Below are 14,460 nucleotides of genomic sequence, written 5' to 3' on the forward strand. Positions count from 1 at the left end.
CATGCTCACCCACAACCTGAATCGTCCTGGTCTAAAGCTTACTTCGAGTTCATTTGGTGTGCAATACATTATCTCTTAAAAATGAAGGAAAATGATTTCTATTGCACAGAGCTTTTTACAACATAGTCATCTACTTAAGTGCTTTCTGTTTAAAGCAAACTACAAAAAAAAAAAAAAAAAGGAAGCGGGGGCGGGGGGAGAAAAAGAAAAAGACAAAGAAGGGAAAATGAAAAGGGAGAGGAACTTTCGAACAAAAGCAGCCCCGTGCCACTTCGATGCATCTTGCTGAATGGTGTCTGGTTTCACCAACGGAAGTCCCAACGCTTCCGTACACACTGTGCTTCTGATTATTTTTTCCATAGGGATGTAGCCGTGACATTGGGATATAAGGCACCTTTCCTTTCTGATCACAGAAAGCTTGATACATAGCATATAGCATTATTTTGTGGTAGAAATGAAAGCCTAAACACTACAGAAAACGACAGTAACAAGACTACACTTAACGTTACTGGAGAAGCAAAAATGATCCATGGAAAGCAACTCAAAGGTATTTTAAAAGGTTAATACCAGGGGGATGGGGAAGTGCACATTTATGCATAGCCTAATGCCTTTCTCTCACTAGCCTTTTTTAGGATTCTTCGCCTACAATGCCCAACTTTTCAAGTTAGCATTCCGGAGGAGACTAGGCGCTTTGGAAATGTCTTGTTAAAGCTAAATGTCACTTCATGCAAAAATGAGAATGGAGATACCGCTGACGGCGTGGTCACGGTATCTTTGGAGGGGAGGTGGAGGAAGGGCCGCAGGGCCTGGACAGGTGGGGGCAGGTCCCCTGAGAGGAGAGCGCCCGGGGAACCTGCCTTTCCTTCTTCCCTCAGCAGGATGAGGCTCCAGGGCTGCTGGGGCAGGGAACTCGGGCGGAGCTCATTTCCTGCCCAGCTCACTGCTCTCCACGCCCCTCCTCTGCCTTCCGGATTCACCCCCTGGGTTTGGGCCTCCACTTTTCAGCACATCTGTAAAGGGTTCACAGGCTGGATCTTTTCGGAACTTTCATTGGGAACTGGTTTTCTTCTCCTGATGGTTTTCATCTACAAAAAGGCAGAAACTGATGGGAATGGAAAGATTTTTGTCAAACTGGACCCTTGCTCAGCAAACGTTCCGGGCAACGGGACTGTATCACGTTGGAGTCCCAGGCCACCATCTTGCCACTTGGGGTGGGAGCTCTGCCCTGGGTACAGGGGTGGGGGTGGCGGTCACGAAGGCTCTCCTGTTGCCACTGAGGCGCAGACGAAACTACAAAAAGCATTGGGGCGGGGGGGACTTCTAAGTGCGAGCTTTCCCGGCAGATGCGCAGGCAGGCGATCATGGCACAAATCTTCAGTTAGGCTCCCGGGTCGTTCCGGCAGGAGAATACTCTGGCCACCAGAGAGGGCGCACCCACATCTAACCGGCGGCTCAGGGAGCTGTTTTTGTTTTTGTTTTTTTTTCTTCCTTCCTCTGCACTGCATAGAAACTGGCATGTTCTTTTGGGAAGAGTCACGTGATTGAAGACTGGGTTTGTGGACTGGAGAACACCATCTCCTCTCCTGACCTTGAGAGGCTTCCAAAGGAGGTCTCGCGGTGGAGCTGAAATCAGAGCCTCCCTGTGCCAGAGACAATAAAGGCAGAGTTCCCCAACGCCAGGTAGGGATCCTGGGGAAGTGTCCTCACGTGGCCATGTAGGGGCAGCCCAGGGCAAGGGAAAAACGGCTTTGATGGAGCTCAACAGCTGAGCAGGAACGGACAGAAAGCAAAGGCAGGCCAAAGACAAGGCCCTCTGAGGCCCGAGACCGCCCCCGCCAGCAAAGGAAACAGCTGTCAGAGCGTTAGGAACAGGTGGAAGTCGAGAGAAAAATCCATGTGCCTCGTGGAGCACAGCTGTCCGTCCATGTTGCGCTCACAAAAGAGAAGAGGGGGAAGGAGCCTGCCCGCCAGGCCAAGACACTCAGGAATGCCGCGCCTCTAGCGTTTTCCCTTTCTCCCGCGCCGGAGTCCACTCGGGCCTCGCGGTTCTGAGGGGCTCGGGGTGGGGAGTGGCATCGAGTGGGAGCACGGGTCAGTGAGGTAGAAGGGGATGGAGGAGGAGCGTGCTGACGAGGGAGGACACCCAGGGAGGGAAGCAGACCTCCCGTCCTTCCCAGGGAGGGAAGGGACGTGGCTAACCCGAACCTCGCCTTGCTACATCTCCCCTGCACGGCTGGCTTACTGGCCTCAGAAAGCGGGGGCTCGGGATGGCTAAGGGCGGACTCTTGTTTTTACAGGCCTGTCCAGAGGCGCCCGGCAGAGTGCATTTAAGGCAACGGCCGCCGTCCCCCAGCTCCAGGTGTAGTTGGTCACGAACACCGGTTCACTTTGTGCTAATCCCAGAAGGGCGTGCATACACCTCCCCCCCCCCCCCCCCCCCCCCGCCCCCGGCTCCCCTGCTACTTTCAAGGAGGTTTGTTTTTCTAAGGAGGAATGAGAAACATTGCATAGAATGTCAACAGGGTTCATTGATCACCGTGCCAGAGGGGGCAGGCGTTCAGGAGGAACCCCAGTTCGCCTGCAGCCGGGAAGGCACCGGCCTGTGGACTGAGCCGTCCGGTGACTCTTGTCCCGACCTCTTAGGGCACGACTGGGGCATGATCTTAGGGCAACGAGCCGACACCAGAGCTTTCCCTCGGATTAGAGTACAACCTGCCTTCTGCTTGGTTTCCTCATGAGCCGCACGACTGACGTGGCTCCGGGCCGGTGGGGGGTGGGGGGGCGGCGGTACATGGGGAGGGTCTCCCATGGCCAGAGAGAGCACAAACACTCAACCCCAAGCTCTGTAGCACTCTGGGTCTGGACCACCAACCAGCGGGCCCAAACGTCCACATCGGAGGGGATGAGTTTTAAATGGGGAGAACAACAAAGATGCCAAAAGGAAGGAGACTGGGCAGGGAGGCACCTGTGCTTTGGAAGCACAGGGAACCGGCCCCGGGGAGGCAACCGTCATCTTTTTGCCTCAGTCACTCTCACAGACACAGCGGCCATGGTTTGATGGTGGTCATACGGGTCAAGATCCTGGCACTTCCTGGAGACTTCTCCAAGCCTGCATCCCGGGACAGTCTGCTGACCACGAGCCACCTTATGTTGTGATGTTCCTCACGCAGGTCGGCTCTGAGCATACTCGAGTTGAGCTGGATGGCTACGGCAATCCTTTCTGAAGATCAGTCTGGCGGCCAGAGATCCCGGACGGGCCGACTGATCCAGAAGTTCAAGGCTGGCGGTCGCCTGGGAGCCAGACGGTGGAGGCGAGCGGGCACAGGTCTAGGACGGAGCCCACACGCCTTCCGCCTCCGATCCCACAAAGGGAGTGTGGCTGGAACCGAGGGTCCAGAGGCCGAACGCGAACGCGGATTTTACACCGAACCTCCACTTAGCCAGCTAAGTAATGGCAAAACCCTCAAGTTATGAACACTGCCTCCAATTAACAAAAAGAAGCCATTTAAAATGGTATAATGGAGCTTGTAATTAAGTGTTAGTGTTTTATACGGAACCGCTTTCCCCAGGGGAGAGGTACAAATCAGCTTTTTAAACTGATGGAGCGTAAAGAGGAGGTCGGCTGCCTGTGGGGGCTACAGCTTGGAATGCCAGCCAGCTGAAGGTAAGCCCCCCCCGAGAGGATGCTGTTCAAGGCACTTGAATATTGCTTATCAAGATGAAAGATCAACCCTTAGACTCACACTGAGGTGCAACGAGGAGGGGGGACACTCCCCCGACCCCCTGACAGGTTTCTGTTATATAGTGGCAGCTCTTAGAAGTATTACAGTGAAAGCTTAACACAAAAGATCATAGGGTTGGGATCACGATAAAAAAAAATATATATATAAATAAAGAAAAAATACAAACACAGAACCGCAAGCAAACTTTAACCAACTGATTGTATCGAGCACCCAGATGTAAGTCTGGCAAAAAAGGTAGAGCGGAAGTCAACATAAACCTAGTTTAAAAACCACCACCACCACCACCACCACCACCACCACCACCAAAACCCAACAAAAATGACTAAATCGCTTGGAAGAGCCAAAGTGGCTGTTTTAGACTGTTACTATTTGGCCACGAGGATGGACAAATCTATACTTTTTTCAATTCCCTCGGATTTAACGCCTTGGTAAATAACAGTCATGCCTTGAAAACTAAAACACTACCCTAATATTTCTGGTTAACACCCTGCTTTTCATTGCAATGAAAAATCAGATATTTAGAGATTCATCACACATGATGACACGGTTCCCTCGAGGTTTTCGTGGAGAGGACACCACAGTACTGTCAGGGGCTCTGCTACTCACTGTCCTGGGGGGGGGGTCACTAATGCAAACTCGCTCTTCTTAATGCACCTGAATCGAGCCAGATGTTAATCTGTTTCCCCTTAAGCTCCTCCATTTTGAATTCTCTTCTCACTGAACCAGGTATCGAGTTCAGAGATGATACGACCATCAAAAGGCAAATAGCCTGCCTCCCAGCCTCCTAGAGCCTTCTGAAAACTTCTTATTCATGAAAAGGCATTGTCTTTAGTGTAGTGACTCTTAAATTTGTGAAAACTTTAACTAAGTGCTGCAGTTGCAGGTTAAAGGACTGTAAATGAACTACGTAATTTCTAAAACATCATGCAAGAAATGTGGTTTCACATCTTACAGTCAAAGTCCTACAAGTTAATTAATACAAGCACACTGAGGTGTAATAGCGGGGGCATACCTTGAAAATTATAACTCCCTCCCACCCCCCCATCAAAAAAAAAAAAAGGTAATATTAATTAAACTTAAGAAATAATGAATGCACCATTAAAATGCCATCCAAAGATGTTGACCTAAGACAAAGGTTTCAATGATACACAATACGGTCAAAAAGTTTTCAATCAGTAATATACAGTATGACAACTACATCTTGTAAATTATACCCAATACTGCCGGCAGTCTATCCCTCTAAAGAATATTTGCCCCTTTCATCCCTTCCTAACAATCAGATAATAAAATACAGCACCTATAAATAAGCAAAAAAAAATATATATATATACCGAAATCATCTATTGTTAGTTTAAAGATATGGCAATAAAGGAGTCTAAATTAGCAAACTTGTAGAAGCCATAACTGATAAAACAGCTTATTGAAAAAAGGTGGCAGTAATGCACTCTATGTGTGCACAGGTACTTAAGAAAATACACAGACGTATAAAATTGCACACACGCACACACGCACACTCTCACCCACCTCTATTCTCACGCGTATACACATAGACAACAGGAGGAATCAGAGACAAGTTAGACTTCAGGTTTGTACTTAGACTGCCCTACACTGTGCATAAAAGAACTGTTCCAAGAGGCAGAATGAATGAAGGGTCGATGGATGGTCTGGTCTGGAAGTGAAGAGCAACAACGTTTTGGTGGGAGTGTGGGCCATCTCTACAGGGGTGAGGGCAGAGCCCGGACTGCCACGTTCTCTCCGCTGCAGGGAAGGAAGCTTCCCACGACGGTCAACAGTCCTCAGTGCTTGTGGTGGGAAGAGCGGGAGAGAGAGAGAGAGAGTGCGCGTGCGCCAGAGCCTGCCGGCCCGGGGAGCGGCGGCCCCTGGTGGGGCTCAGTCCATCAGGCGCCCGGGAGAGTGCTGAGAGGTGTGCTGCCTTCTGTGCCAAGGGAAGCCTGCTGACCACGGGGGGTGGGACCCCTGCGGCACCCCCCCCCCCCCCCCCCAAGCTGCCTGCTGCCACCTCGGCGGCCCACTCTTTCCTCCTTCCTTTACACGCTCGCACGTGTGCGGACTCACTAACGCAGACGTAGACACCATAAATTAAAACAGAATGAACGGGGACATGCTACAGTTCTAACTTGTCTCCTAACCTCCGAGATATGAGGTCTGATCAGCGTGCTCTGCGGTTAGAGGTTAAAAAGCAGATTATAAAATACCTAGATTCGGATCTTTTCTTTTTGTCCTGATTTGGCCTAGAATGGAGTGTATTAAACAGACCCTGGCCAGCAAAAGCCCAGAGCCAGTTAAAGCTATGGATCATGTGCACTACATGTCAGGATTCTATTCACGTACAAGAAAACACTACGTCAGCTACCACAAAATCAGATCGTTTCCTGATGTGACTTCTCTTTCTGTTAAAAAATATGTGGAGTAAATGTGTTTTATTTTAATTCAAAGTTTCAAACGAGAAGATTCTTTACTTGAAAATATTTAGGAATCCAAACTAGTGTGTTTAGAGTCGGTTTGACTGTGCAATCTCTTAGTGGCAACTGAACAGCTACAAAAACTTTCTTTTTTTAATTTTTCTGAAAAATCCCCCCTCCCACCCCCCCCCCTTTTTTTTTCCTGGTTTAAGAAGATAATAGTGTATTATCGCTCTGAAGCCATTAGATGGCAGATAAAAAGCCCCCTTTTAATATGTGGGTTTGATTTTTTTTTTTTTTTAAAGCCCACACGAAAGAGGAGGGCGCAAGGCAAAGCTGTAAGAGTTATTCCAGAACCTGTGGAAATCACTTAGGGCAATAAAAAAAACACTTCAGGGTACAAAAAAGCTCGACTACACATTTCCGTTTTCTTCCTTGAAAACACGACATAGATTGGGCTTAATGCTCCTTTGTTTTCTATATGCACCTTGGCCTATGGCGATTTTGCCCTGTGGCCCGCAGGGCGGTTAAGTGCGCAACACGGTCCAGGCCGCGGAGTCGGCGCCCGCCCCTCTGCCCGGCCCAGCCCTGCCCAGCTCAGCTCGGCTCGGCTCGGCTCGGCCCAGCTCGGCTCGGCCCGGCTCGGTTCGGCCAGACCCGGCTTAGCTCGGCCCGGCCCGGCCCAGCTCGGCCCGGCTCGGCTCGGCCCGACTCTGCTCGGCTCGGCTCGGCGGGACGGGCGGGCAGCGCCCTCTCAGAACTCCCATTCGATGGGCTCCTCCCGGCTGGCGGCCTTCTCCAGGCGGTGGATTATGCTGTTCAAGTTCGCGGCCTTCTTCTTCCTCAAGGGGTTGTCTCGAGAGTCCCTGGCGCCCGCCGCCTCCGGGAGGCCGAAGAGGCTCTGCAGCGAGCTGACCCTGCGGGCGGCCGCCGGCGCGCTGGTGCTTGGCAAAGCGGAACTCCTGTCGGCGCCGTCCCGGGCCCGGCAGGGGCCCTCCGCCGGCGGGGCGGCTGAGGTAGCGGCGTCCTCCCCGGCCGCGGGCGCGGCGGCGGCGGCGGCGGGGTTTGGCACGGGCCCCGGGCCGTCGGCGGGGCCCTCGGGCGGCGGCGGCGGCGGAGGGGGCGGCGGCGGCGCCCGGGGCCGGCCCTCGTCGTCCGCGTCGTCCGGGGCCGGGGCCCCCGAGGGCGGCGGATGCGCCTTCTCCGCCGGCCTGGGCGGCTCCTCCCGCTCCTCCGGGGCCGCGGCCGCGTCGGCCGGCCCTCCCTGAGACTTGGCGGCGGCCGCGGGGCCGCCCGACTCCTCGGCGTCCGCGGCGCTCGGGCCCTCGGCGGCCTCCACGCCGTCGCAGCTGTCGCCCTCCGAGCTGGGCGCGGCTCGGCCGCTTCGGGCCGACGGGGAGTCGCTGGCCCCGGCCTGGCCCTGGCTCCCGGCCTGAATCTCCTCAATGAACAGTTCTCTGCGGATCCGAGACCTGCGAGACACAAGCGGAGCGGCGCCGTGAGCAGGGGGCGGCCGTGCGTGCGCTCGGAGCCGCGGGGGACCCCTCCCCAGCCAGGCAGGGCGCCCCGCCCCCGGCGTCACCCCCCACGCCAGGCCCGGGCCTCGCCCCCGCCACCTCCCAAACTCAGTGCCTTTGCCCGAGTCGCCCCTCGGGGCCGGTGCCAGGCCCCTCTTTTCAGGGAGGATGGCGCGCCAGGGTTACTTGTTCAATGGCACTTTTCCTGCATCTCCTGTCCCACCCCACCTCCAATCGCGCTGTGAATGGCGCGGCCCACCCTTCGCGCACCCCAGGCCCGGCATGGTGCTTGGTATACGGTCTTAAATGAGGACTGAACTAACAAATGGAAATGCAGAATGGATGGTAGCCACGGCTTCCTCACCGGGACTTTGGGTAGTCGCCCAAAGTGTCTGAGCCACAGGTCAGGGGTCAAGGCCCCGGGCAGGGTTCTCCCAGATTATGTTTCAACCAATTCCCTCCTTTAAGAGGAGACCAGGGAAGGGTCACTTTTGAACAAGCAGGAAGGAGACCAGACGCGCTCCAACACAGCAAGCGTGTTATAATCAAGCTCCCATACTTTGTTGGGTGTGAAGGGAACAGCTGCGCACGGGCCCTGGCCGTCCCTGGTTTGGGACGTCATGAAATGGCTCTTGTTAAGTCTGCTTTTGTGCCTGCGTTTCTCCTTCATCTTGCCCACTGTACTAGGCTCGATGAGAAGTCTCTCTAGGTGGTTCCAAAGAGCTGAAAAAGTCTCTGATTAATGTGCCAACTGTTAGTGGAAAAGCATCCTCAGGTCAAGTTAGCACTAAGCCCATTGTCTTGCAGAAAGAAACCGGGCCTTGGGCTAGGCATGCATAAAAATATTTTCTGCAGTACATAGACCCCAGTGAAGGTAACCTGTTTTGAGAGTCCACTATATGCCAGGTCTTGTGTTGGAGAAGGGCAGCGTTGAAGCCACCGGGAATCTGGCTGTAGTTTAGTCCAGTGTATCAGAACCCTGATGGCACTGATGTGTCAACACTTATTTGCTCCCTGCGGAGGACTCTTGTCCAGAGGATGGTTTCTGAGCCAGAGCTTCAGGGTGAGGTCCTAAAGCACCCCCCCTCCCGAAGTTCTCAGGGGTAACAGAAGACTTTCCTCCCTCTCTGGGCTCCCATGGGAGCCTATGAAGTGGGAGCCCCTGCCGTCAGGTTCCTGGATGCTGTGCTGTGAGGGCAGGCCTGTCTGCTGCCTTTCAGGCCCCTTGGCAGCCAAGAATGCCAGCCGGGGTGAACACCTAATCCCATCCCACCCTGGCTGGGGAGGTGGGAGGCCAGACAGGCAGACCTGTGGGTTGTAACTCTGAGCCCCAGGGGGTAGACTCGCCCCAGAACGGAGCACAGGCTCTGTGGAACCAGGCAAACCTGGGTTTGTAAACTTACTAGCTCTGCAACATGGCAAAAATTCCTGAACCTTTTGGAGCCTCTCCGTATGATCTGAAAATCATGGAGAATAGTTTCTTCCTTGCAGAGATGTTAGGAATAAAATATTAACGCATAATATGGGACACAAAGTAGACCCAGAAAAAAAGGGCACTGTTCTGACCATCCAGCTGCCTTTTGAATGCCACAATCCCCGTTGTAAGTGCTAAGGCTGAGGTCAAGGGGCTGCAGGGCGGGAAGGGACAGCTTCGTGCCTGTGGCCTGGCATCCTGGCCGCCCCCCTCTGCAGCTGGGTGAACCCGTGTAACCTCTGTCTGGAAAATGGGGCCGGTAGCACCGCACTCCGCTGCCGATCAGAGGATCTGATGAGACAACACACATGATGCTCCCGGCTCGGTGCCTGGCACACGTTCTATGCTCAGGTGACAGGAGACATCATCTTTCCTCGCCTAGATTTGTCTCTGCGTCTGTGAGGAATATCCTCTTCTGAGCTAGAAACACCAGGTCCCGGGAGCAGAGAGCCATGTAAGGTGAGGTTTGCAGGGCGCCACGGTATTTAGGGTTCAGAAGAGTTTCTACTGGGTGGACCTGTTCTTCCGGGAGGAGACCAGGTGTCCTGTGACACCCTGTTCTGGCATTCCTGGCCCTGTGCCCGGGTAAATGGTCACCCTAAGATACTTCTAATTCCTTGAGGGTGAAATGGTAAGAGGAAGCAAAGTTTTACTCTTTTGATGGGGGTGAAAATCGATCTCCAACCCCCCCCCCGCCCCACCACCATTCCCTGTGGGTTCCCGTGGGCAGGAGAAAACAAAAGTCAACTTCTCCTGTTTAATTAACTCCTGCAGAATATGAGAGACATCTCCTCCCTTAGGAACTCAGTGTGTGTGTCAGGGGCCTGGGTGGCTCAGTCTGTTAAGTGTCTGACTCTTGGTTTCCGCTCAGGTCATGATCTCCTGGTTTGTGGGTTCGAGCCCTGTGTCCGGCTCTGTGCTGATACTGTGGAGCCTGCTTGGGATTCTCTCTCCCTGCCCCTCCCCTGCGTGCTCTCTCTCTCTCTCTCAAAATAAATCAGCATTTTAAGAAAAAAGGAAAGGAACTCTGTGCATGTGTGCTAAGTGCTGCTGTGTGCCAGTTCTTGTAAGAAGCTCTGGGGTCTACTGGGCTGGTCTCTGCTGGAAGCATCTCGTTGGAAGAGCTAAAAGCCATGGAGGGGGTGTGCTCTCCGTCTGAATCTCTGCTCTGCACTTTGCCTCCCGGGTGACCCAAGTGACCTCAGTTCTTGGGGCTTTATGCCAATTCTGAATGACCTAGCGCTCACTTCTCATCTGATCTATTTTGTGGCTTATAAAACTCTTCTCAGTTCTTTTGTCAAGACCCTGCACATCTCCTACTGCTTGCAGAAGATCTTTCCAGATCTCGGCAGCTGAAGCGAATCTGTGCCCTAGGTTCTTCCGTTTGTCAGCCTGGCCAAGCTCTGTTACGGTTATTTTTGCAAGAAAACATTTACTGAGCATCCACTCTAGATATGCATCTGAGCTCATTTCCTAAGTTTTGAGGTTCTCTTCCTCCTCCTCCTCTCTCCCCCTTCTGTCTTTACTTTTGTGGTGTACGGTTGACCCCGGTCCTGTTAAACGCACACGTGGGGCGTCTCCACAGTGAGCAGCTGACCACCTGTACTGTGATGGGCGTTACACAGTTGTCAGGAAGGCGAGTGACCAAAGCTAAGAAACCGGGCGAGAGCGTGCCCCGGCCAGGAGGCAGTGACTGTCGTTCAGCTGAGGCCCGTAGGGGAGGGTCTGGGGAACGAGGTGACCCCAGCAGGGCCAGGGGAAATGTTTTGGAGGTGTTTTGGGTAACAGGTGGCAACCCGACCCAGATAACTCCGCCGTCTCCAGGGTTCCCGTGCTTGCACTGAAGTGGACGTCGCTTGGGGCGCCTGGGTGGCTCAGTCAGTTAAGCATCCGACTCTGGCTCAGGTCATGATCTTGAGCTTTGTGAGTTCAAACCCCTCAGAGCCTGGGGCCTGCTTTGGATTCTGTGTCGCCCTCTCTCTCTCTCTGCCTGCCCCCCCGCCCCCCCCCCCCCACCCCATGCTCTGTGTGTCCCTCTCTCAAAAATAAATATTAAAAAAAAAAAGCGAACATAGTTGCAGAAGACCCAAAACAACACATTCCAATGCACCTTTGCGTCTAGAAAGTAAAAATGGGATTGCATAACACCTGGCGGGGAGAGGCCCCGCGGTGATCCTCTGCCCAGGATTCCGTTCCTTCGCCTTCATTTCACTTGTTTCCCACTCTCAGAGCTTCCGTCCAGGTGGAGGGAGCTCCACCATTGCAACTGCTAGCCTCGCTCTGCCTCTGTTCTTATCTCATCTGTAGATTGAGGATGAATAAGCTGGCTGTGCTCAGTTCGTGTACTGTCTTTGTCCTCGCGGGAGCCAGGCCGCGCCCGGGAGGCCGGCTGGGGACAGTGCTGCCATCGTGGCTCCCCTTGCCTGGTTCCAGGGGTCAGGCAGCAGGTCTGTCTGGCTCTCACACTAAGCTACAAATGCTTACTTAGCTTTCACCGGCAATAAAGGTACTGTTTTGGGTCCCATCTAATATTTTCAAAGTCCCCACCTTGTTTAGCACCTGGTGGGAGGGGGGGTGGTTACCAGGGCGGCTTGGGAAGCTGCAGCAGAACCTAACAGGTAAGGCAGGGCCCAGTCCGAGACACCAGTCCCTGTGGTCCCCGGCTGCCTGGGATATACTCTGTTGCCCGACACCTGTCTCAGGTGAGTAACCATGAGGGCTCTGCCCGCACTGGCCACCTGCGTGTGCTTGTCCCCTGGGTGGAACCAGGAGCCCCCGACTCAGTTTTGTTGGGCCCTAGAGAAAATGATGTTCTGATGACAACCAGCAGTTTGAGACAGTCACTTCAGGGCATTAAACAAGCAGGGATTTCCATCAGGCCACCGGGAAGTCCCGGTTTCTAGCGGCAGGAAGTCTTGGTTGCAGCTACGATCGACAATTCATTGTATGTGGGTGTCATGACCTAATCCAAACATTTTACCCCAGTCGGCTTCATTCTACGGGAGAGCACTAGGCCCTAAGCTGACACGCCTAGCTCAGGTATTTAGTCTGAGTGAGTTTTATGTCTTTCATCTGTAAAATGCAGGTAAGGGGCACCTGAGTGGCTCAGTCGGTTAAGCGTTCCACTCGATTTCGGCTCAGGGCTTGATCTTCTGGTTCGTGGGATGGAGCCCCATGCCGGGCTCTGCAATGACGACGTGCAGCTTGCTTGGGATTCTCTCTCCTCTCTCTCTCTCTGTGCCTCTCCCCTCCTCGTGCACTCTCTCTCTCTCAAAATAAATACTTGGCTCAGTGTCTGGAGATCTGGGAGGTGCTCAATAAGTCTCATTAATTTGACTGGATTTAGTTCATTTCGAAACAAATCAGGCTGATTTGGAAGACAATGCTGTAAAAGAACCTTTGGGTCTGCACTGAGACACGCTCGCTGCTATGGAACCTCGGCCGCCTGCGCGCTCCCTCACTAAGTGATCTCGTTTTCCTGGCACGGCAGACAGACGCGGATTGTCCCTAATGACGTGATCCTCCACCTTGGGAGCTAAAACCTCCAACGAAACATAAAAAGCCAAACTAACCGACCCAGCACCAGGCTTTCAGTCCCCAGCCCGCCAGGGCCAAGTCCCCAGAACGTCAGCCTGCTGCGCCGTTCGTGGCCCTTCCCTGCGGGACAGACGGGCCGCCTCCCAAGGGCCGACGGCGCACTGCTCTCTCGGAGCCCGGACTGACGGCGCCGGGGGCCGGACCAAGCCGGGACGTACCTGTAATTGTGGAACCAGTTGATGACGGTGCTGGTTTTCAAGTTGAGCTGGGTGGCGAGTTCCTCGATGGTTTTTGGTGACGGGTATGGCTTTTGCTGATACGCTCGCTTCAGAGCTTCTTTCTCTTCAGGAGCCAGCACCACGCGGGGTTTCTTCAGCTGGTGCTGGGGCTGCGGGCTGGCGCCCTGGCTGTAGTCGATGCCAACGGAGGGGGGCTCGCAGGGCTGGCTGTCGCTGACCGAGCTGTGCCGCCGCTTCATGTAGGCTGAGGGAGGGAGAGAAGGCGGATTGGGGTGCAGGCCCAGCCGGGAGATGAGCCCGGGCCCCTGACCCCCAAGAGCGCCACGGGGCGCTGCCGGCTCACACTCGTGTGTACGTCGTGGCAGCCGGCCGTTCGGCCCTGCTCTTCCAAGAGCGTCTCGGAACCCCTGGGCCAGAACCGTTCTGAAACCCAGCCCACGTTCGCCAAGCGCCTGCTCTGTGGGCACACGACGTCGCCGGCTGGCCCTGCCTGGCGGCTCAGCGGGGGACGCGGGGAAGCGTACCGGCGACCCCGGGGGAAGCGCGGTGAGGGAGATACCAAGGGAGGGAGGTACCCAGCTCAGCCCGGGGAGGGGTCAAGGGAGGCTTCCCAGGAGAGACGGCGGCGTTTAAGCTGGATCTTGAAGGCCAAGGGTGATTAACCAGAAAAAGAGAGGATGAGGTAGGAGGGGGTAGGAGGCTGTCCTGGAAAGTGGGACCGGCAGGTGTAAAAAAGAGGGCACAAGGGCACGAGACAGCACAATTCCAGAGCGTGTATGTGTGTGAGCGTGCGTGTGCCCGCGTGCGCGTGGGGTGTGGAGGGGGAGGGAGGAGCCGGAGAGACGGGCGGCGCCGGGGTAGGCTGGAAGTTTGGACTTTACCTCAGAGGCAGAGGGAAGGAACGAAAAGGTTTTCGTCGGGAATGGTCTGATCAGCTGCATGCGTTTTGGAAAGGCTGTTCTGGCTGCAGTTTGGAGGATGGAGCGGATGGCAGGGCTGGCAGGAAGGTGCTCCGTTAGGAGGTAAGAATGAAAAAGATCTGAACTGGGGCAGTGGCGGTGGGGCTGGAGAAAAGTCCAGAGGGTGTGGAGATGGTAAGGGCCAGAGCTGACAGGACGGTGGGGGCGGGGGGGGGGGGGCGGACTGACGCAGGAGGGGCTGAGGAGGGCGGAGGAGCCCCCGGTCCCAGGCTGGGAAGTGAGGAGGGTGCTCGTGTCTCTGGGTTGGGCGCCACGGAAGAAGGGAGAAGACGGTGGCTCGTCTTGGAACTGTGGAGTCGGAGGGGTCTCTGGGTTGCCCACCTGGAGATGGCCTGTGGGCAGTGAGACAGGTAGGTACGAAGCCTAGAAGAACGGCTGGGCCAGAGAGAGGGATTTTGGACCACAAGAACACAAACTGTGGTTGCGGTCCGTGCCGTCGGTGAGAAAGACGGGGGCTGGGAACGGAACCCTGGGACATCCACAGGCAGAGAGCGCCCCCACGAAGAAGCAGCCACGAGGGATCCAGAGATGGGAGGAAAACCAGGAG

At 54.8% G+C, this 14,460-nt stretch overlaps 1 protein-coding gene across 9 annotated transcripts in view; it reads right to left on the reverse strand.

Annotated features, from left to right (window-relative positions):
* CUX1 (cut like homeobox 1) overlaps positions 1–14,460 on the reverse strand; it is a 375,851-nt gene that overhangs the window by 19,777 nt on the left and 341,614 nt on the right. For 4 of the 9 annotated variants that reach the window (XM_053213808.1, XM_053213805.1, XM_053213804.1 and 1 more), the window contains 2 exons: positions 12,913–13,177; positions 1,666–7,638 (listed from right to left, as the gene is read on the reverse strand). The exons of 4 other annotated variants lie outside the window; for them this stretch is intronic. In XM_053213808.1, coding sequence (XP_053069783.1) covers positions 6,921–7,638; positions 12,913–13,177 — 983 coding nt within the window. In that variant the 3' untranslated portion in view covers positions 1,666–6,920. Of the gene's footprint in view, positions 1–1,665; positions 7,639–12,912; positions 13,178–14,460 lie in introns of those variants that run through there. One more of the 9 variants, XM_053213807.1, reaches the window with a different exon arrangement.

This window comes from Acinonyx jubatus, chromosome E3, assembly GCF_027475565.1.
Source record: "Acinonyx jubatus isolate Ajub_Pintada_27869175 chromosome E3, VMU_Ajub_asm_v1.0, whole genome shotgun sequence".
Lineage (NCBI taxonomy): Eukaryota > Metazoa > Chordata > Mammalia > Carnivora > Felidae > Acinonyx > Acinonyx jubatus.